Source organism: Lytechinus variegatus, chromosome 9 (assembly GCF_018143015.1).
Source record: "Lytechinus variegatus isolate NC3 chromosome 9, Lvar_3.0, whole genome shotgun sequence".
In the NCBI taxonomy this organism is placed as follows: Eukaryota; Metazoa; Echinodermata; class Echinoidea; order Temnopleuroida; family Toxopneustidae; genus Lytechinus; species Lytechinus variegatus.
In genome coordinates this window covers 36458565-36482735 of record NC_054748.1, presented here as the reverse complement: position 1 = coordinate 36482735, position 24171 = coordinate 36458565, and the positions used below count along the sequence as shown (strand labels likewise).

Genomic DNA, 24171 nt, shown 5'->3' with positions numbered 1-24171 from the left:
TAATATCTCTTTTCAAACTAATCGACGGCTCATGCAGTTAACACTACATTTTTTCTGTTCTTTCTCCTTTGTAGTAGAAACATATTTGTTTTTCTTTAACTTCCTCATATCTCTTTGTATGTATGTAAACTCCTCATATCTCTTTGTATGTATGTAAACTCCTCATATCTCTTTGTATGTATGTAAACTCCTCATAACTCTTTGTAAGTATGTAAACTATATATTAAAACATCATCATTATCATTAAGTGTCAAAATGAAACGTAATATCACACTTTCTTCCATACATAATTATAAATGATATTGACAGTAATATGCAAATATATTAAGACTTTTGAAGATTTGGTAAAAGCTATTCACATCGAAGGAACATTAAATGTACCCTTCTCTCTAGAGCCAACGAGCCTAGGGAGAATGGTACGACTGTATTGATGTTCCTGAGTGTGAATAGTTTTAGCCCGTTCCGAGAATGAGTCATATATTGTACATTTTTGTTTTCATATCCCTTATCATTTCTCATCACATCAAATAAGAAATAAAGAAATAAAGAAAACCTGTTAAATAACTTATGATAAATTCATCAAACCCTTCGGATATGTTGATTACTTATCAAGCATCCCCTGCCCCCGTGCTTTCCAGTATATTAAGGTCGTGTGTGATTCCTCATACAACTAACTCTTTAAATTTTTAATAGCGATGGAGGTACGTATAGTGTGCTGTGTGATATACCTTACTAAGATGATCTGAAGATTGTTGAAAATACGTTTTCTCTCATTTCCTTTTTCAATTTTTGAAGGACTTCTCGTGGCAGAGAAAACATTTGTTCGTCCTCGCTGTAGGATATTTAATACGACGTGAGGTCTAGTCTCGACGACCCCCAAAATAAAATAATAAATACATGAGCAAGTAAATAGGCATGAAAGTTATCTGTTGCGTATTCTGAAAATTACATTTAAGTCATCAGCGGATCAGTCCTTGCTGTATTATATTTCACACTGCTTGAGCTCTTACCTAACCAACCCCCAAAATGATAAATATATAAATGGATCGATGTCTTCCCGAATATAAAAACAAAGAGGCGTGAAATTTATCTGTTACATATTCAGAAATTTACTTCTTGGTCAGCATTTTAAGATTGAGTTCATTATTTGTGGAGGTGGAGGGAAAATCTACAGTTCTTAATCAGTAACGTGATATTCGGTATTGTCACACTTATCCAGTCAGAGACATTTACAACGCCTTTTGAACTAAAAAAACTACATTTTTGACAACATAGTGTTTCATAGAACCGTTTTTTTTAGATTGAAGCATAGAGCTATTATTACCTCTATGATTGAAGAGAGTTAACTGTCTTTCCAAGTTTATGACAATTTTTGGTTTTAATTCAGTTCCACCAGAAGCGCCATTTTGCAGCTAGAATATAGGCACTCTTCAAATTCCAAGATTAGATCAGTTAAAACCGCAATACACTTATTAAAAAATTGATATGGATGGAAACACGAATTCGACAAATTTGACATCAAGAGATGTGGCATCGGTTCATCCGTCTTGGTATATCATCACAGCATCCTTCTTCATCTTGATAATACTTATCGGTCTTGTGGGTAACTGCTTGATCATTATGTCCGTATTCTTATCAACTAAACTACGAACAAAAACAAATGTCTTTGTGGTCAATCTAGCCGTCTGCGATTTGATCAATTGCCTGTGTATTCCCAGTGAGGTCGTGACCCTTTTGTCATCGAACGTGCCCTTCATACCGGGTAGTTTTGCAGTTATATCCGGGATAGGCGTTAAAGTTTCTGTTCACACAACTATACAAAACTTGACCTTCCTTGCAATAATTAGGTTCATTAAGATCACACGGCCAACGAATGTTTTCAATCTCCTATATAGCCGCAAAAATATTTGTCGCATTGTTATGAAATTTATGTCCCAGGTAGAAGAACTAGATCTTCTGAAAACAAATCCAACTAAACGAAAACACTTTCACTGTTTTATCCTCAATGGAATTGAACGAACATCCTTTCACATCATTTAAAAGTCCTTCAGTATTAACTTTCGTTTTTTTTTAGACAACTACCTTCATCTTATACATTTGTTATTGTCTTTTTTGTATTCTATATTAGAAAAAAACTTACTGCAAAACGTTTGATCACATTCAAAGGGTTCCTTCAACCTGAAAAAGAAGTGTTTTGCATTATAGGAGTCGACCAATGAAACCGGCTCCATACAGCCGGGCCCCGTCTTACAAGGAGATACGACTGGTCCGATCGAGTATATGAAAATCCACCAGTGACATAAATTTTTCCTTTATATTTTCAAAATGTTCTTTGAAAACAAAGAAAAGAATAATGAAATATAAAGAAAACATTGAATGTATAAATATACAGTGCGTCCCAGAAAAAACGAAACCGAGATTTAGCGATGATTTATCATGACTTAATCATAAATAAAATAGACAAATGACCTATCAATGTAAAGCTTAGAATCTCCTCTTTCATCTGGTATTACTAACATTATTTCTCATTCACGCATGAGTGAGCAAAAACAATTTGAAAAGGGGGTACCAAAAAGTCACTTGGCGGGCCGTATCTGTGTTTTAAAAAGAAAATCTCATTCTGAAAAAGTTCAATATCTGCTCTTTAATTTGATACCTCAATTACTGAAAATGGTCAAGAAACGACAAAGTTCTGGTTATTTGAAATAAGGCTTGAATTTCAATAATTTCAGAAAATTAAGAGGTTTTACAGGCTAGCGTTCAAACTAACTCGACACTCCGTTTTGTTGACGATCAGCCATGCATGAAGTCTTTTGTTACCGTGCGATAGCTTCTGTGGGAAACCGGTGAAAACAAGTTTATTTAATGAAATTAGGGAAATACAACCATTATTTCGAGGGATCATAACTTTTTTAATTTTTGTCCATTTTCTGTGATTGAGGTATCAAAGAAAAGAGCAGATATTGAACTTTTTAGTCATGTGATTTTCTTTTTGAAATTCAGATGCCCCCCGCCAAGTGAGTTTTTGGCATCCTCTCTTCGAATTGTCTTTACTCACTCATGCGTGAATGAGGAATAATCTAAGTAATACCAGATGAAAGAGGAGACTCTAAGCTTTTCATTGATAGGTCATTTGTCTATATTATGATAAATCATCGCTAAATCTCGGTTTCGTTTTTTCTGGGACGCACTGTATACGTCATATCCAGAAATATTTTGAACTAACATGTATTTTAGATGTTGACGTTGTTGGCTTTCCATAGACGTGGTTGATTGGATCAATTGTAACTCTTTGTAAAACGGGTCCCTGGTAAAAGGAAATACCGTTATGTACTTTGGTTGGTCTGGTATAGGGTTCACGGTTGTGGCAGTGGCATTATAAACTCTGTTTATAGACACCTCCTCTTCTCTTTCATATAAGGAAGGTAAGAGTAGTTCTTTTGACACATGGTAACAAGTAAACCTGTGAAGTCGTTTGTTAGTCGGAATATCAATACATTAACATGTATTGATTAAAAGTAAATGAAAACCAATCATGTTAATAGCTGTTCACGGACAACGATTGTCAATTAATGTATTGAATATAGAAATTATTACAAGTAATCAAAAGATGAAATGAGATTAATTTCATCTATATCTTCAGTTGTAATGATGTTAATGAGCATTGTGTGATCTTGTATTTTATGGTAGTTTCATGAATCTTTAGTATATCTATATACATTTGAACAAATATACATACGCTTCTTGTTTTATATTTTGTGCAATTTCGCTATTTGTATTGCTGTTTGTGATAGATAAAGCTCGTGAAGTGAAATTGGAAGTCTTACAAGCACATGTGATATAAACATCTACTTCAGTGCATTAGTAAATATTGTACAACGCCTACTTAGCTAGTTGTACGCGATCAAATGGGAGGCTGAACGTCACACATTCGTACCGTTGCACACAAGACGTACCATCCAAAATGTACCATTGCACGGCTTTAGGAGGTGACGTCACAATGCGATTTAATTGAATAAGGTGACAATGCGCGTACAGCTCGCTGGCTAAATGCGCAACGCTGTCCAAGGTCATGTGCGCTTGTGGGCCCGGCTTGTGGGATTTTGCTTTTCGCTTTCAATATTTTTGCTCCTTTTTCATAGATTACTGGAGGGAAAAACTCTTGTTTTTTCATATTTTCGCTAGATTCCGAGGCGTTGTACAACACAAATAGCGAATATTCTTATTCGTGCAATGGTGCGAGATTTCGCATTCGGTGAAAGAAAGCTCTATTCAACTCGGCTAACGCCTCGTTGAATAGAGCATCTTTCTTTCACCTCATGCGAAATCTCGCACCATCGCACTCATGCCTATTCGCTATTTGTATATTCAAGCCCTTGACAAGAACGAGAAATTACAAAAAGGTAGTAACCTTTCATTACAGTCTTTAATGGAAAGAAGTAAAATATGTTGTTTGTATATATATTACATGGATAATCATATATATTATAATCTCACCCAACGGGCATAATGCTTTTCTCATATCAGGTGTTTGGCAATCGTCAAATCTCTTACTGATTAAAATGGAAATGTATCAACAAAGTATATCTTCGCTCTTTTTTTCCTTTAGAGTACGTCTTATATAATAAACTTTTATCTTCATACTTCGGTGTCCAGCAGCATTATAGCGTGGATAGCACACGAGACAAAGTCTCTCATATTTTATTTTCGTTTTTTTTTCATATATTGATTTATTAAAGTCCATGAGAATACATTAAGCATAACAAAAATATAAAAACACAAAAAAGTAAAGAAAAAAAGAAACAAAGATACGTAGTAAGATGGAAGTAAGATAAGAAGGCTGAGATTGTACAAAGGCTATTTACAACACATGCATAAAAATGAACATAGTGTTTCCTTTTATCAAGATTTTTGTCTACGTCATGTGAAGAGTTCAGGCTTAGCCTATTCTTTCAATGTGAAATATAACCTAGACCATCTAAACTAGTTGCGGTTAATAAATAATTATGAATACAAAAGAATATGAGAGAAATCGGCCTATTAGGGCATCGACCTTGTGGGAAGATCCCTTGAGTTCTTTTCTTCTCTGGCACGATGCCTTTTCCAATGGTGTGAGAGTGATATGTCCAGTGGGAGTGTTTGCCAGGAATATGTGTATATAGTAAATAGTGGTAGTAAAATACGAGCTGTGATTGGCTGGATTTGTACCACGTGACCTCCCTTCAAAAAGTTATATTGTACATATGTACAATATAACTTTCGATTTTTGGATGGCAAAATCCATGATGGGGGGCTTAGATTAAGTGATCTATTTACTATAATAAATAGTGAACGTTCTATCATACAATATTACTGGACTATATGAACTCCAAATATAAAATTATCCCTCGTGCAAGCCTATTTCACCTCGGCCTTCGGCCTCGGTGAAATAAACCTGCACTCGGGATAATTTTATATTTGTCGTACATATAATCCAGTATATTGTACAATAGATTGTACACTATTTATATAATAGGTGATTACCGTCAACCGCGGACGTAAGTATCACAGACACTATTAAACCGGGAACGTCTGGTAAATGTGTACAACCCTCATTCAGCATCTCAAAATGGCTGCAAAAACATAGAATGTACACTGCAAAAACTCCGGTGTTGATTTAACACCAGTCCGGAATCTATGTCCACACCAGAGAAGTGTTAAACAACACCAGTTTCGTTTTGTTCTAACACCAGAAAGGTGTTTATACAACACCAATTAGTATTAAAACAGCATCGGCCTGATTCAACACTGGTGTTTTTTCAATACTTCTCTGGTGTGGACATAGATTCCGGGCTGGTGTTAAATCAACACCAGAGTAAAATGCAGAGTAGATAGCTGTAAAATAACCCTATCTCATTTATGGACATAGTAGGTACGTGAGTGTAGATCACTAGTAACCGAGGACTTTTCCTCTAGCCCGATAGTCAGTTCCAGGTTTTTAAAAAATGTGCTCAGAAAAAGTGCTTTAGGCATTTTGTGTTAATGCTCATATTGTTTTACAGTAATTCAGGGGTGCTGAACCCAAAAATGCTGTTAGCCAAACTTGATTCTGACGTTTTCATTCTCAAATTGGCAAAAAACAAAATGGCGGCATTTTTAATGCAGTTTCCCATATCAAACGATTTTTATGGGTGATTATATTTAACAAATTGGGATCTATGCGTTATTTTTTATACCCAGGGTTGCAAACATAATAAGTCCGATTGATTCGTCAGCCATCTTAAATTCCAAGATGGCTGCCATGATTCACAGCTGCTTATTTGATAAATAATTTGGCAAAATGTTTGATAATTTGGGGGCGATGCTGGCATATTCACATTGGATATCTTTAACGTGTCTGCCATTTTTTTTACTCGCCTGCATAGCAGAAGCAAGACATGGACGTCGTTTTTCCGACGGCGGCGGCGAAGTCAACATCAAATCTTAACCGAGGTTAAGTTTTTGAAATTTCATAACTTTTAGGGTTTAGATGTCTATTTCATGAAACTTAGGCATGTTAGGATTAAACTATTGACACAGGTTATAGTCACAAAACGTTGTCAAGGTTACCTGGAAATCCAACATAGCGTCCACAACGGCAGTCGTTGTACTATCAACTCCAAAAATAAAGTAAATCCTCAAAATCAAAAATCTTTCAAGGCAAATAATGAATCAGGACATTTTTACAAGATAGTCAGTGTGTCAGAGAATCCAAGATTACCTTCCAAAATGGCGTCTATAATGGACGTTGTAACTTTGAAATGGTCCAAATTCATATGATATCCACCTGATAGAAATAAGTTTGGGGACTACCGAGAATAAAATAAAACATATAAAAATCATGATTCCAAAGGGAAAAATTACATTGGAAAAATTTCAAGGTTTATCAGTGGTGCAGTTTTGCCCCCCCCCAAAAAAAAAAATAATGACTTAAAAAATAGTTGCTATTTCTTAAAAATCTGGCTGCAAAGTTCATATACTATCTACCTACAATGTAAGAACATTTTTGTGCCTTTCTCATGATTTAAGGGTCATATGATATAGGTGAAGACAGATTACAGGGAACCACTGTTGTCCATTTTTTCCAAAAATTGAAGAACGCTCCAAAAATTACATTCAAATTGGCCACTATTGTTACAAAAATGACAATACTTCATATCCCATCTAGTGCCACTATTTTGGTGTCTCTGTTTCTAAGACTCATGAAAATATGCTTTACAAGAATTAGTGACATAATTAGGTGGTGGTGCACCAATAAGTAAACATCCAAAAACAAACTTTAAAAAATAAGGTACACTTTCACCTAAAAAAATCCATAATTCAGTGATAAGTATTTCAAGACACGTCATTTTTGTGCTCAGGACTGTCCTATGGTTTCATGATGAGGGGACAGCAGACATTTTCACGCAATTTTAGAAGTCGCTTTGGACTTTTTACGACGAAAAGGAAACTGACCATGTTTTTTTATTTGTCCCGATTTATTATTTCAGCCTTCAAACCACAATACATGTAGTGTAGATTTTGTTCACCTAATTATGAATATGTTTAGCTGATGGAAGTCTTTTAAGACTCACTTTGAAAGCCAACTTTAAATAATAGGCAAAATGGACCGCTTCATACCATTGTAACTAATCCAAAAGTATTATTCAACCCTTGAAACCATAGTGTAGACACCAACATCATATTTCCCAAATGGATTTTAAATAGATTATGTCAATTTTGGAGTATCAGCAACCATTTTAGACTCCTTAATTGGAAGCCATCTTGGATTTTTAGACATACAGGACCATTGATTGCCCTTGTAACTTATCCTAATGTATTACTTGACCATTTAAACCAAGGTTTCAATAGACAACATAATCATATACCCCAGGTGGATATTAAACAAACTACAATAGGTAACAATAGCCATTTTAGACCTATTTTTGAAGCCTTTTTGGATTCTTGGACATGCTGGACCTCTGACTGTCCTTGTAACTTGTCCTTATTTATTACTTGACCCTTTAAACCATGGGTTAAACACCAAAATCATATACCCCGTGCTGACACTAAACAAACTATGTCAGTTTTTCGGTGAGAACGGCCTATATAGACTCCATTTTTGGAAGCCATTATGGATTTTTGGACATAATGGAACCACTAACTGTCCTTGTAACTTGTCCCAATCTAATACTTGACCTTTTAAACCATGCGTTATACTAAAAAATCATATTCTCCAGGCGGTTATTAAACAAACTGTTTGTAATTAACGACAGACATTTTATACTCCATTTTTGCAAACCATCCTGGATTTTTGGACATGGAGGACCATAGACTGTCTTTTTACTTGTCCCAACGTATTTCCTGACCCATTAAACCATGGGTTAGACACCAACATCATATGCCCAAGGCAGGTATTAAACAAACTATGTCGGGTTTGGGTTTTTTTTTTAGATAACAACAGCTATTTTAGACTCCAATTTGAAAGCCATCTTGGATTTTTGGACATAGTGGACTGCTGACTGTCCTTGTAAGTTGTGCCGGTTTACTTCTTGACCCTTGAAATCACCAATGAATACAACCCAAATAAAAGACACTGAAATACGTAAAAGATGAATTATGAATTTTTTAGGCCATGGCAGCCATTTTTACGCAATCTTGGATTTTCAGGTACCCTGGAGTGCTTATGTTCACTCTTTCCTTTTTCGCCTTCCACCATTGAATACATGTATGCACCGGAAAATGTGTCTAGGGTAGATAAAGTGCCGGTCATTTTAATTTTCAGTTAATGGCGGCCATCTTAGACGCCATCTTGAAAATAACCACTTTCCCAGATACGGATTTTGGTGGATTTTTAGTATGTTATTTTTGAGATCAAATAGTACCAAAAACCGTTGACAAACATTTTTGTTACAAGTTTTGGGGGTCAGAATAGAGTAAAAATGGGTGTAGAATGGCGGCCATTTTGTTTTTGCCAATTTGAGGATTTTAACATCAAAATCAAGGTTGGCAAACCTCAAAATATTTTAAAGCACTTCTCAATTCAGCATTAATACGATTTGCCTATAAAAGGCAGTCTACTTTTCTCAAATCTGGACCTGACTACGAGATATAGTCTTAAAACTTGGGTTTATAATCATACACAATCGTATGTGTGTGAGAGAGATAGAAGAAGACATAGGGAGAGGGAGGACATACAGAGACTGTGGGTATGGGTGTGTGTTCGAGAGAGAGAGAGAGAGATTGATGGAGAGAGTGGAGAGAGAGATGGAGAGAGAGAAATTGTGTGTGTATGTGTGAATTTTTAAGTGGGAGAAAGATAGATGGAGAGAGAATGACGGAAAAATGGAGAGAGGGGACGAGGGAGAGAGAGATATATGGAGATAGAGGGGGAGCGATTGTGTAAAAGAGTGTGCGAGGGTCGATGTTCGTTGTAAATGCCATGATTGGAAAGCGTAATAAACATGAGAACACCGGAAAAGCCACATAACCATTTGTAGATGCACCTTGGGTCCATGGACCGAAATTTTCACTACCAAAAAAAAGGAGAACAAGAAAGAAATGGAATTGAATGAAAAGGGATGCAATATGATATCTTCTGAATATTATGTTAAAATCTATCATAAAATTCGTTTTTTTGCATGGAAAAGGATTCCCCCATTGAGCTACTGTAGCCTATAATCATGATCACGCACAAATCAAACAATGACGCCATATTGAATATGTAAACTATCTTTTAATTAACGTTTGAAAACGTTTACATTTCGTATTAAGGACAGTTGATATTTTCTCGAGTGTAAACGAGTAAGTTTACATTCAGCATGTCCAGTGAGAGCAAGGACTTCATTGGTGACAGTAGACGGTTACAGTGCGTCTATTGGTTTGGACCACCAATTTGAATTTCTGGAAGATCATTACTGTTATCATCACGATCACCATGATCGTCACCATTACTATCATGGTTGCTGTTGCTATTAATATCACTACTGTTACCATGATAGTGTTATCATTGTTTACATAATTACACCTTATTATTATCATGATCCTTCACCTCTTCTATTTCTTGTTCTTCGTCTTGTCTTTGCTCTTCTTCTTCTCCTACTTCTTCTTCTCGTTCTTCTTTTTCTATCTATATTTCTTTCTTTCTTCTTCTTCTTCTTCTTCTTCTCCTCCTTGCCCCATTCATCTTCCACCTCCATCTCCTCCTACTCTCCCTTCTTTTCTTTCTTCGTTTCTTTTTCTTTTACTTCTTCTCTTTCCTCTTCTTCTTCCGTTCCCTCTCATGCCTCTTTTTCTTTTCTTCTTTTTATTGTCTCCTTCTCTTTTATTTTGGATAAGACATGTAAGAAGGGGAGGAGCCCCTTATTCTTTCAAAAAAAATGACGAGCAGAAATTAATAGTAATTCCCATGACGCCATGGAGGTGAAGGTGTTTTACAAACTGTTTTACAAATTGTCTTTAAAAAACAGCATGGAATGGGTCCCTTGCTCCCAACTTAGATCCGCCCCTGCCTTCACATCAACATTGATTAAAATGAAAAAGAGCAGCTTTCGTCAATATAAGTCTATACCGTTGCCATGGTGACGTCGCATCATCGCTCAAGCTATGTCGTCTGTCGATACGGGACGATCGCTCAAGACGGACGCTCCGCTCCAGCGCCGTTATCTGCAGTAGATCAACGACAGCAACCCTCACTACGTCACAGTCACACCCAATGAAATCAACTCCGATTCGATCAAAACTAATACGTTATCCATCATGGCCCATCTTTAGTTGGTTGGAGTCGATCTAATCGGTCTGACTGGAATGATGTACTCAACTGACGATCGCTTCGATCGGTGTGTCGGCTGAGCAGAAAAAATATATTTGTTTCGGAGATCTAAGCAACAATGGATTCAACACATATTGTAGCATATTTCATCGTAAGTTGAAAATTTACATTTATCTTAATCTATTTTACCTGTTTTATTCTTGCAAATTGCATTTTGTGGCCCAGGTGATTAAACTCCGGACTTTGAAATAGTGGGTCGGAGGTTCGAATCCAAGCCATGGGCTATGGCGTAAATTCGTTCAGCAATAATTGATCCACAATGTGGTGCACTCAAGCCATGTGAGGTAAATGGGTACCGACAGGGAGTGATTACTAAAAAGATGTATATAATCTGAGAAAAATACAAAGGAAGCTTTATCTAATGGATTACAAAAAAAATCCACTTTCCTCCTTATTTTCTTTTTATAAAAAAAGCAACATTTTTTTCTCTATTGGTCGTGATGGTTGTATAAAATCAATTCCTATGTTCATGAAATATTGGGAACTTGTGTTTGACTACTTGTATCAAGATGCATAATCAAAATGGTAGCTTTTCCACTGAGTAAAAAGTACCAAAGTCATACGTTATACATGTACAATAATGCGGTATACAACACGTTAAAATTTGTATTGTGATAAGTAGTGTACATAATGATTTTAAGGCAAAATATTTGCTTATTGCAAAATAATTGCGTTTTGATTATGTCTTGTTTCTTGTCCCTTTTTTATCATATTTTATTACTTCAGTTCATCCTCGTTTCGCGACGTGTTTGCATAGTGTTTTCGGGTAAGTTATCCAATAACATTAGTCAAGATTTTCTGTATAAAAAGGGAAGATAAAACATAATATTGGGATGCTCAAAGAAATGTCTTTTTTATTAGGCCTATGTCTCTTTATCTAGCCCATAAACTGATGTGCTTGCTCTCTCACCAAGATTTGGACGGAGGTGCAGCAGCTAAAAGGGAATCTTATTTTTTCATAAGAGAAAATTCCTAGCAAAGCTGTGATATCATAGTTTTTTTTTTTGTTCACTTTAGGCCTATATTCATCCATTATTGATTCATGTCAAGAGATATCGGGTTGAAGCAAAATTATTTTCTTCTATCGCAACACAATTCGTAGACGGAATGTTTCCGGATAAAGAAATATTCTTAGTGATATAAAATTATAGAACGTCATCGTTACTTCTTATTGTCCCCTCCCCTACATACCGTTCCCATCAAAATACTTTAGGGTTGCTCCAAGCTGAACACACACAAACATCTCGAATTATACAGTGCGTCCCAGAAAAAACGAAACCGAGATTTAGCGATCATTTATCATAACTTAATCATAAATAAAATAGACAAATGACCTACCAATTTAAAGCTTAGAATCCCCTCTTTCATCTGATATTACTTAGATTATTTCTTATTCACGCATGAGTGAGCAAAAACAATTTAAAGAAAGGATACCAAAAACTCATTTGGCGGGGGGTATCTGGGTTTCAAAAAGAAAACCACATTTCTGAAAAGTTCAATATCTGCTCTTTAATTTGGTACCTAAATTACAGAAAATGGTCAAGAAATAACAAAGTTCTGGTCATTTGAAATAAGGCTTTAATTTCAATAATTTCATAAAATGAAGAGGTTCTCCAGGCTGGCTTTCTAACTCACTCGACACTCCGTTTTGTTGACGATCAGCCATGCATTAAATCTTTTGTTCACCATGCGAAAGCTTATGTGGGAAACCGGTGAAAACACGTTTATCTCATGAAATTATGGAAATACAAGCCTTATTTCAAATGACCAGAACTTTTTTATTTCTTGACCAAATTCAGTAATTGAGGTACCAAATTAAAGAGCAGATATTGAACTTTTGAGAAATGAGGTTTTCCTTTTGAAACCCAGATACCCCCCGCAAAATGAGTTTTTGGTATCCTTTCTTCAAATTGTTTTTGCTCACTCATGCGTGAATAAGAAATAACCTAAGTAATGTTAGATGAAAGAGGAGATTCTAAGTTTTAAATTGGTAGGTCATTTGTATATTCTATTTATGATTAAGTTATGATAAATGATCGCTAAATCTCGGTTTCGTTTATTCTGGGACGCACTGTATACAAATAGACGCTGTTGGCTAATTACTATTTAATAACAAAATCCCTGTTTGATTCTGCAGGGGCGTGCCCGACTCATTTTGTCTTTATTTCATCACGATGCTATTACGTAAGCAGCATGGCCGTCGAAGGGTTCGAGGCCTACACGTTATGTAATGGTCTTTATTCCGGGGCAACGCTGGCCGTTTTTCAGACGGATGCTGAGAAAAAGAACGTAGCAGCGGGTTTGAGGTGAGATGCTTTATTTCCCTCCTCCAGGGACGATACTTCACGGTAAAAAAAATTATACAAATTTATCTGTTCAAATAATATTATTTTCAGCCTGGAGTACCCCTTTAATAAGAGACGAATGATGATGACGAGATAGCGATAGACCGGGACCAAAATGCTAATAAGAAAATTGATAAAAATTATGTAATTAATGATTTCTGACCTAGCTTTTAACATTATGACGAACAAAAATTACGATGGATGATATTTGTCAAGCATGATAATGAAATTCGATCGCCCTTGCCCCGGGAACAGTATCTTGCAAGGACAAGAACGATATTATCGATCATAGTTCTATGTCGAACGATGTCAAACAAATATGCATTCATCGTTAATTAGCTGTTTCTATTAGCAGCACAGTGGCGACACTTTTCTTTTAATTTATGAGGACGTCCACATTCTTGCGCGTTAAATCGCTTTTGTTTTTAAGTTATCCCTATTGAAAAGTTATTTCAATCTCGGAAAGGCATGAAAAGAATTCATGGGCTTGCCAAAGGAGGTGGTGGATGGTTGCCCCCGTGAAATTTAAAACTTCAACGTTTTACTGACAATTTTCACAAAATTTACCAAACGTGTGTTCGAAATCCCTCCATATTTCTTAAGGCGACCGCACACCTTACGATTGGTCTGCGACCCGATTTCATATTAAATGTTGTAGAATTTGATGCTAATATTGAGACTTGGAATCTCTTACTGTGTAATGTTCGAAATCATCGTTCGAATACCTATGTTCAAATCTGTGACTATGCTCTCATCCTTCTTAGAATAAAAGCGAATTTAATATCTAGTCGTAATGACGTCATAGCAGTCGTACGATTGGCTACGATTTGAAACTAATTTGGCATTTAATCCAAAGTAAAGGTTCGCAATCTTTCAAAATGGTTGTATTAGTATTCTTTCAATTAATTTTAACCTCGAATAAAATGATATGTTCCATTCACATTTTCAGAAAATGAGCTCAGTGCGATTTGTTTAAAAATCGGATCATGAACAGTCGTAGTGTGTGCGGTGGCCTGTATAAAGATGCAAAAGAGCCCTGACGACAAGCTCGCCCGCTTCGCCCCTCCCTCTCGATCTTCATCATAAGTTTAAATGTCTTAATTATTATTTCATCGATATCTCATGGGCTTCATCCCCATTGATTCTTTTAATGTTATATAGTTTTATTCTTAGCTATGGATTCGTGGAGGGTTAACACCTTTTATTCGCTACCTTAATGAAATAATCTTTGAATAAATACGTGAGTGGACTCAAATAAAGAACAGCGTATTATTCAAAAATGTTTTTCTTATTCGTTGACAAATAGGAATTAATGAATCAGGCGTCAGAGTGCTAAACGGGTCCCTAATGTGCCAAATTGTAATAAGCACTTTATTTTGGAGGGCCTTCCTATAGCAATACATTCATAATGCACATTGAAATTATACACTGTAAAACCTGTGGTGTTAAAACTGACACCAGTTGATGTATAGAGGACCACACCTTGAGGTGTTAACATTACACTCTAGAGACTGAATACAACACCAAAGAGTGTAAATGTAACAACAAATGGGGCTGCAGTAACACCTATAGGTGTTAAACTAACACTGTCAATATAACACCGATGTAAAATAACCGGTGTGGTCCTCTATGTACACCGGTTAACACCACAGTTTTTGCTATGTATTAACACGTTGTTGGCAAGGCTGCATGACACCTGCTCGGGCGACAATTGCTCGACTGTAAATTTTATAAACTAATGGAATGGCCGACTTCAACATTTGATTTATCATTATATCCCTTTTCTAAACCTATAACCCTAAACGTAACATAAAACCCTATTGCAACCCCAACCTTAACTCGTTACATCTTAGACGAAATAAAGCCCGGAGCGATTGTTGAAGGAGCAGGTATCGTGTCACCGGCTGGCCAAGCATTATCGTACCAGGGGTCGTTTCATAAAGCTGTTCGTAAGATAAGAGCGACTTTAAGAACGACTGGTGAACCTTTCTTACGCGCTTAACCATCGCCAATGTATATACCATTTACCACAAGAAAGGATCACCAGTCGTTCTTAAAGTCGCTCTTAACTTACGAACAGCTTTATGAAACACCCACCAGGGGTCCGTTGCAGAAAGAGTTGCGTTTAAACGCAAGTAAAAAAAATCAATCACAAGTCCCAAATGCGCGCTGTTGATTGGTTGAAAAACAAGTTGCGCGTGATTTTTAGAGTTGCGATTGATTGCAACTCTTTCTGCAACGGGCCCCAGGACAAATTCTCAATCAATATGCGAACACTGTCATTGTCGCGTAAGAAAATTTTTTCAAGTTTTCAAATCATTTTTCCTGCTTCGCTAATTTCATCTTTGTGGGAACCTCTCCATATAATTATGTCGATATCGAGATTTTCCAGAGGAACTAAATTGGATGCCACAATGTCCATTATGAAATTACTCATGGAAGTACATAGAATGTTTTTCTTAATTGGGGAGGGGGGGAGGGCAAGACGCATAAAACTGTTAGAAGAAACTCTCCAATACAGTACTAGCTTGATATCAAGTAATACACTGAAATTCGATTACGATATCTAAGGAAACAGAGGAGAGCAAAAAGTGTGAAATCAAGAGCATCAATATTTTGGTTTAACGATCTCCCATTTTCAGCTTAACGAATGGAACACGTTATCTGATTGGCCCACATCCTGCATGTGAAAGCGGCTGCTATACGATTCGACCAATGGCAACCCTGGAAACACCACTCATCGGGCTAATCTCATGTGAAACCTTTCTTCAGTTTATCTGTGAAGCACCTATCATCTATGACGGTAAGAATGGCATCATGATACCTTATACATTATAAGAAAATAATGATGCGTGGATGCATGTTAGTGCTTAACGAAAGTAAATAACGTTCTTTGCGAATTCACAGCATTTTCAGTATTTTTATCATGATTTATTGCACTTACATCCAAACACTCAAGTCTCATATTAATAGTCTTGTTTTTCTCCATACTTCTGAATTATCTATTTTCCTCCTATAATTTTCTCCACATTCCATGTTAACCCCTATCATTTCCTTCCTTGAATACCTACTAGTAGTTGAATACTAGAATGGTAAATTTACCAAAATGGCTTTAATAATAATATTACGAATTCCACTCCCCATTGATATCGACATTAATAATATACATTACATTTGTAGAGATCTAGGAAGTAGATCCTAATTTAAATTCACGTTTTGGCTGGTTGTGTTTGACGTAAAAAACGTTATGTATGTAACGACATGATATCAAAGCGCCCTCCCTTTGTAGATATAGGAATACGCGAAAACGGAGTTGTCATAAATGTGCCAGATGACCAACGTGTGCAAGGCAATGACACTGACCTTAAGATAGGGGCGCGATGACGTCAATACATAATACATATTTCTGTTTTATATCACAACCATTCCAGTTCCTGATGACGTGACCATTTTCACAACAACCAGCGACTCCACATCCATCACTGCACAATGGTCCTACTCTTCTTCATCCACATCCTACACGGGTTTCAGAGTAACTGCGACGCCCTCTACGGGTGCCCAACAATCTACCGTGAATGTTAATTCTTCCGAGTTATCCGCAACGTTGAGCGACCTTTATTCCGGGACGGTGTACAATGTGACTGTTTATGTTCTTAATGAAGATCAGATTAGCACAGGAGTGTCAATGGATTCATTCACATGTAAGTATTCTCTCGATCATCTAAAAGTGTTGACCTGGGGCCCGTAACACAACACATAGCAATCATCTTAGAAGAATATATTTACGATAGATTGCATTAACCAAAATATACATGTACAAGCAATCCTGAAAATCAAGCGTACGATCTATAACTAACCTTTGTGTTATAGCAATCTAATAGGGCATTGCTACAATGTCAATGGTGTTTAAATTGCCTATCAAAACCATTATTGTCTCCTCGCCCAATTCCAGATGGCCAAGCAAAAGTGTAATCTATAGAAAATTTGAGAGCACAATAATAGGCCTACTCTCACACGAAAAAAGTCTGATGGACTGCAAATTCCGTCTTCTGAAAAGAAGATTAAAGTAAATAATTTGAACCCTTGCACGTGGTTTTGATAAGTTGATTGGATACTACATGGTTCTTGCTACTCTGGTAGACTGGAAGGTTTAATGAAATGACATCTTGGTCCAAATGCTTTTAATTTTCATGTCAATAAATTGATAGAAAACAGTAAAAAAATATAATTCCTAAAAATTACCTTTTTAAAAATCGAATCCAACAAGATCATAAGCTCACCATTCTGTTGGTGACGAACAAGTTACAGGGAAGTGAAAATTAACGCTCACAGCGCAGCAAGTAGATATTTTCATTATCATAAAAATTACCATGACTACTTCTATATATCAATCTCACGAATAGATCCCGGATATGTGCCCTGCCTCTTGGCGACCAATGTCGGAAAGGATATAACGATATCGTGGTCAAGTGCCGCTGGCGAGGTCCATGGTTACCGCGTCTGGGCTTACGTCACAGAGAAGACCCAGGAGGACCAAGAGACAGGTGACCCGACCACCCTATCGCATACCTTTACCGGAAAGGACAAGAAGACCTATGCCATTGACATCTACAGTTACGTCTGGGTCAACGGTGTACAGTACTGGAGCTTTCCCATAGAAGTAGATTTTTATCTAGGTACGATTCAGTATAGCTACACACTAAGAAATAAAGGTTCAAAAATTGAAAGGTTGATGCAAAATCAGCACCATATGGGTTCAAGAATTGAACCCCTGGTTTGGGGTTCAAAAACTGAACCCTGCGGTTGGGGTTCATTTTTGCACCCTGCGGGTTCAAAACTGCACCCCTAAATTTTAAATTGAACCCCTAGGGGTGCAGTTTTGAAACCGCAGGGTGCAAAAATAAAAAATGAACCCCCAACCGCAGGGTTCAGTTTTTGAACCCCAAATCAGGGGTTCAATTTTTGAACCCATAGGGTGCTGATTTTGCATCAACCTTTCGGGGTTCAATTTTGAACCTTTATTTCTTAGTGTGTATCGTCATAGTTCTATCTAGACATTAGGGAGTTTTTACTTCATGAAGCACCACGGATTTAGGAACATAGGACATAATATTGCCAAATGCCCTTCATGGCAATGAACAACCAAGACGTCTTTGTCGAAATTTGGTGAATCAAACTGCAGTTTCGTCCTGGACTCTGGACAATCAACGTATTTGCAATTTTTCGTTTGCTCCGTAACTGAGGACGAAACTGCCAATCCAGTTCACCAACTTTCGACAAAGACCTCCCGCGGCTCATTATCAATTGACATGTAATGTCAATACATTTACATTGTACTTGCATCCGTCGTGCGCCACGGAGCGAAAACTATTATTGGTATGTCTCTCCCCCTTCGGGAGAAAGATGAGTGGATGTATTTCATTGATACCGAGGTTATAGTTACGTCTGGTGGGTGTTTCATAGAGCTGTTCGTACGATAAGAGTGACTTTAAGAACGACTGGTGATCCTTTCTTGTGGTAAATGGTATACACCATTGGAGATGGTTAAGCGGGTAAGAAAGGATCACCAGTCGTTCTTAAAGTCGCTCTTAACTTACGAACAGCTTTATAAAACGGCTCCCTGGATCTATGCGATGTGCAGTCTTGAGTGATGCTTCCCCAGAGCAGTACTATCTTTACACATAACCTTACGACTAGTGACAGCTATACAGTCTTACAAAGAGTTGTAGTTGATCCAATCAACCCAAATATATGCAAATCCATCGATGCCATAATTTTTTTCCTACAGAATTTTTTTTTAAACAAAGAGAAGCACACCGAATTGTCAAGATAATGATAAATGCGTGAATATTCGTCATATCTAGATTTTTTTAAAAACAAACATGCATTTTAGATGTTGACGTTGCTTGCTTTTCCATAGATCTGGTTGATTGGATCGACCGCACCTCTTTGTAAGACGGGACCCTGTACTCGTGCTCAGTGAAATATACATGCATCTTTTTTCTTTTTGAATTATAAAATCAGAAGTGCATTTTCACCATCCCGAAAATAATAACAAATAAAGAGCTTTGCATTCAGAAGCTGATTACTACAAAAAATTACAGCAAAGATAACATTGAAATTTAGATGACTGGACTAAAAATTATCGGCATCCTATAACCGGCATTAATCACGGGTAAAGTGATGTCAAAGACCATGCGTAAGACAATGTCAATCTATGCCTTTGCCACTGTCTTAAACTTATATTTCTGTTTTATGATAGACGATTTAAGTTTCCTGAAGTATTGTGTTTCCTGTTGGTTAGTAGAATGTCAAGGGTCAAAATATGTTGATTTGGCATTTCATGGTCATCTGTTTTTTTTTAAGATAAGAATGAACAAAACGAAGTGAACGAAGGGTCGTATCCGTGTACGGCTGTAACTCCTGCACCGATCACAACGACTTCCTCGCCTGCCACAAACACGACGACATACTGCCCAGTTGTAGATATCTACACTACAACTTTGCCAACAACAACTGGTGCCCCGTCAACTCTGCAAACTACAAGAGAAGTAACAACAACGATGACTACCACTTATCCTACGACTACAGCCTTTCATACAACAGCAAACCCAACATCAACCGCAGTGATGACTACCTCCCCTACAACAGTTGCTCAAACAACTACAAAACCAGCAACGACCTTACTCGTTACCACAGACCTTACAACTCTACAGACGACCCATCCTCCCCTAACTACCCCTAAAACTACTAGTGTCTCTACAACAGATATGCAGACAACCACAAATCCTACGACAAGTACACCTCCTACAACGACTTTTCACAGTTCGACTGACCCTACAACATACCCTTCAACAACCCTTCAGACAACAACTAATCCTACGACGAGCATTCCGACAACGCTTGGATTTACCACAACGGTTGAGACATCACATGCCCTTACCTCAGCTCCACAGACTTCTTCTGACAGTTCTGATCCCCAAACAGCCACTCAATCAAGCGCAGCGCCCTCTACAGTAGAAACTATGACACCATTAGTGGAAACTGGCATCTTCACTGACATCTTGGAGTCTACGCAAGAAACATCATCCACCGAAACAAACGTCAATACATGCAACTCATCTGAAGGGGTTTTGAATTCGGAAGGTTAGATAATACAACCACCTATTATGCATATTCCTGTGACTCTAATCCGATATCGTAAATCAGTCTCTAAATTGTTCGGTTACCTGATAGATACATAAAACAGTCTTTGCTAATCCTTCGGAACATTCACGGCAATGGAACCGACTGATGTCATTGGAAATAACTTTTTATAAATAGTCGGCCGGAAGTCGGTTTCGTTGGTGTCAGCTTGATATTTGTCTTTTGTTTCCCAATGATCTGATAAAACATCACACATCCTTAGTTGATATGCCTCCGAAAATCTGAAAATATCTAGATCTTAATATGCAATTATGACACTCCTTTTCTCAACACTTGCCCGCCCCTTGAAATAAGGATGTGGGCCTGTGGAACATTTTTTTTTTTTGGGGGGGGGAGGTGACCATAACCCCCAGAAAATCACATTCAGTTTGTAATTTTTGCGTTTTTGCCCACGTTTATTAAAAAAAGGATGTGTGTGTTTTGGGGGGGGAGTGGGCTCAGCCGCCAGCCCCTGTGTAATATCAAGAGGGAATTAAGAAATAATATAGTAAAATAGATGAGACCACGAATAGGCCTGCATAATTCATAAGTAGTATTCGGTTTGGGATAGTTTCACTGTGAAATCTCAGCAATTGAAAATAATAATTTGTCCATGTGTGTGTACGTGTGTTTTAATCATTATTGCAGATTATATTGCTCTTATACCTAACGAAAAGGCAAACTTCACTCAGGGTGTGATCTCCGATTTGATTTACTTCATGAACGAGGTAACCCTACTACATAAATCTTTAATTGAAGTAAGGTATGACGCATTTAGCAGACGACATTTGTCTCGATTTAAATAGCTATGTTTAAATGATTTTTATTCAAAGTCTTTAAGGTTTGATCTAAGCCGTTAATATGTATTAGATTTAAATAATTATGATAACAATAATAATAATTGATATGATTTTATATGAAATCCGCTGAGATCCAGTACTGATATAGGGATCAGTCATATCCAGTGCACTCCATTTTTTATCAACAATTTCTATTAAATAAGACGTAGATGACGTCGTCCAGCATTAACGAAATCTCACACTACCTTTAAAAAATGATCTTCTTTGCAAAGACCCGGGACGAGGAGACAGTCTACTCTTACATGGAGACGGTCTGGCCTTCCCTGTTTGGTCCAAATTGCCAGCCCATCGCACCAATCAGGTCCAGGTCTACTCCTTTCATGATCGAAGTAATGGGCGCCACCTTAATGGAGCATCTTCTCAACGTTACGAACGAGACTCTAAATCTTGCGTTCTACGATGTCGGCATTGTCAAAGGTATGCAATTATTTTTTTAAGTCAAATAATTGACTCAATTCTTACTGCTTTCTAACATCCCAATATAATTGTCCGTTACCGCTTATCAATCCGTGGTGAATAACGTGGTTAAGGCCTATGTTGATTGAGATAAACATAATAATAATGATAAACATACTAATAATAATAATGATGTTGATGATAATAATAAACATGACAGTGATGATGATTACGAAGGTGATAAAGATGGTGATAGAGTAACAAATATAATGATAAAACAATGATGATCAATGTAAATGGTAAGAATATTAGGCCTACCAATAAGCCTAATATTAACAGTTCTTATAATTATCGTAATACAAATAGTCAAGGTGAGACTACACCTTTGGAGTTCAGTGTTAATATCAAAAGGATTTGTGGAGCTACATCCGAGTATTTTTACCGTATCAATTTAGAATAGAATAAAAAATAACAAATGCAATAAAATAGAATATAAATATATGAAATACGGATAGATTGCGGCTAGAAGGCAGAATTGCAAGTATCCTTCCGGGAAAAAAATCGCATCGAAATTACAAGCCAGTTCAAGCTAAAATATTGGTATTAACCACCTTTTGATGAACATGGTAAAGGAACATCTTAATCTCATGTCTCCTGTCAAATTGATGCGTGTGTTTTTTGCCAGAAGCGTGTTTATCATGTTGTTTGCCTAAACATTGTTGAACTATGTCCTCATGAAACTTTTTAACCAGAATTTCGAATGATTGTCAACCTTGCTGTTAATGACAGTGACGTCAACATGATGTTTGGCGAAATAAGTGATACCTTTGTGGAGATTCCTACGGCTGCCCTAAGAAATGGTGAGAATTGTCAATAAAACTGTGCAAAAATTGTTTACTACTTGTTTAAAAAAAGATGGTTTCAAATTACGCTTCGTAAATGACTAAATGACATGTTACTCTAGTAAAGTGTGATGGCGAAGAAGAATTCAATATAAGGACACAAAAGAGGAATGGGAGGAAGGGTAGGAAGAGCGCGAAGGAGGAGAGGAGAAGAAAAAGAAGAAGACGACGACGAGGAAGAAGAATTAAAGAAAAGAGAAAAAACACTATTGAGTGTTGAAATATGAAACTCCTCACAACATCTTCGTTAGATATGAACTTCTCCTCGGTCTTTTTTCAACGTATATATATATATATATATATATATATATATATATATATATATATATATATGAGAATGTGTAAAGTTATACATGTACAACAGCTTTTGACAACTCTTTTTTATTCAAATATTGTAAAGAAATGGATGAAGAGAACAATGGTAGGCGTAGCTTAAATCAAGGTTCCCCAGAGCTATCTACCCTTTGGAAAAATTGGTGATGCCGAAAAAATGTCTCCGCCGGGAATCGAACCCGGGCCCCCAGCTCTGAATATATACATGTATATATATATAATCACAAATGGTTTAGTAAATGCTGTATACAGTCTAAAAAATGAAGTGCTAATTTAGCTCTTAAAGAGCGTGTATAGTGACTGCACTTCGGAGTGCTGATTTGTCTAGTTCAAATTTTAACTAGACAAATCAGCACTCCGAAGTGCAGTCACTATACACGCTCTTTAAGAGCTAAATTAGCACTTCATTTTTTAGAGTGTAGATGTGACAAAAAAGAGAGAATTCTAAATCCGTTTCTGAAACAGCCGTGAAAATCACGTCTGTTTATATATATATATATATATCCTCGTGAATGTCACAGATATTTTATTCATATTAATCTATGAATGACTCTCGTCTCTATCCACTGCATGTGCGCGATCTTGTAATATTCACAATCACCCCGCAGTCACACAGACAAATCCGAAACCTGACCGATCAAATATATTACGTTATATTCAGTGGCATTAACTCGGCCGATTTGGTATCATATTTTCTAAATGCGAAAGAGCTCAGTAATCTAGTCCCCAATCAGATTCCTCTTCAAGGCTCTGGGAACGATCTTGTTTTATTTGGGGTGCTGATGTAAATTTGAAAAAAAAACAGATTTCATAGCATAATGGAGCTCAAATGGGTCCCGAGAAATAATTTGAAAAGAAAGGAAAACAAGGTTTGCATTAAGAGAGTAAGTGTGACTGTATTACTGTAGCAAAAAGGCTACCTTCACACCAACCACGCGAACGACACGGAATCTATATCGATCACACCCATTACGTCATTTCGAATGGCATAGAATCAATAGGTGTGTCGTTTCGGTTTCGTTGGTGTGGCTGTACAATAAGGCAGACACAGTTGAATTCCAAACTTAAATATCTTACAGGCGATTGCTGTAAAGCTTTGATGTTCATCCTATACAATGAACCACCGTTAGATGAGAGGAAAGATCAGTGTGCGGACCTGTAAGTCTTTTCTTTTATCTGTAGCTATATGATAAATCGATAAATTGAACTTCTTTTAACCGTTTAAAGTTACACTGCGAATTTCGGCATCTGTTCGTCTCCGAAGGCGATGGTGTAGCACTAGAGGTGTTACATGTAATAACACATATAGGTGTTGAACTAAA

The 24171-nt window shown here is 36.9% G+C and overlaps 1 protein-coding gene across 1 annotated transcript; it reads left to right on the top strand.

Moving 5' to 3' along the window:
* The first annotated feature begins 10841 nt into the window (after nt 1-10841).
* On the top strand, nt 10842-24011 carry LOC121422014 (mucin-5AC-like). The gene is made up of 11 exons (XM_041616817.1): nt 10842-10919; nt 11555-11594; nt 12966-13134; nt 15816-15976; nt 16605-16874; nt 17577-17849; nt 19540-20319; nt 21007-21086; nt 21431-21635; nt 22367-22474; nt 23929-24011. The coding sequence occupies exons 1-11, from the start codon at nt 10887-10889 to the stop codon at nt 24009-24011; spliced, it is 2202 nt and encodes a 733-aa protein (XP_041472751.1). The 5' UTR covers nt 10842-10886.
* The last annotated feature ends 160 nt before the right edge of the window (nt 24012-24171 follow it).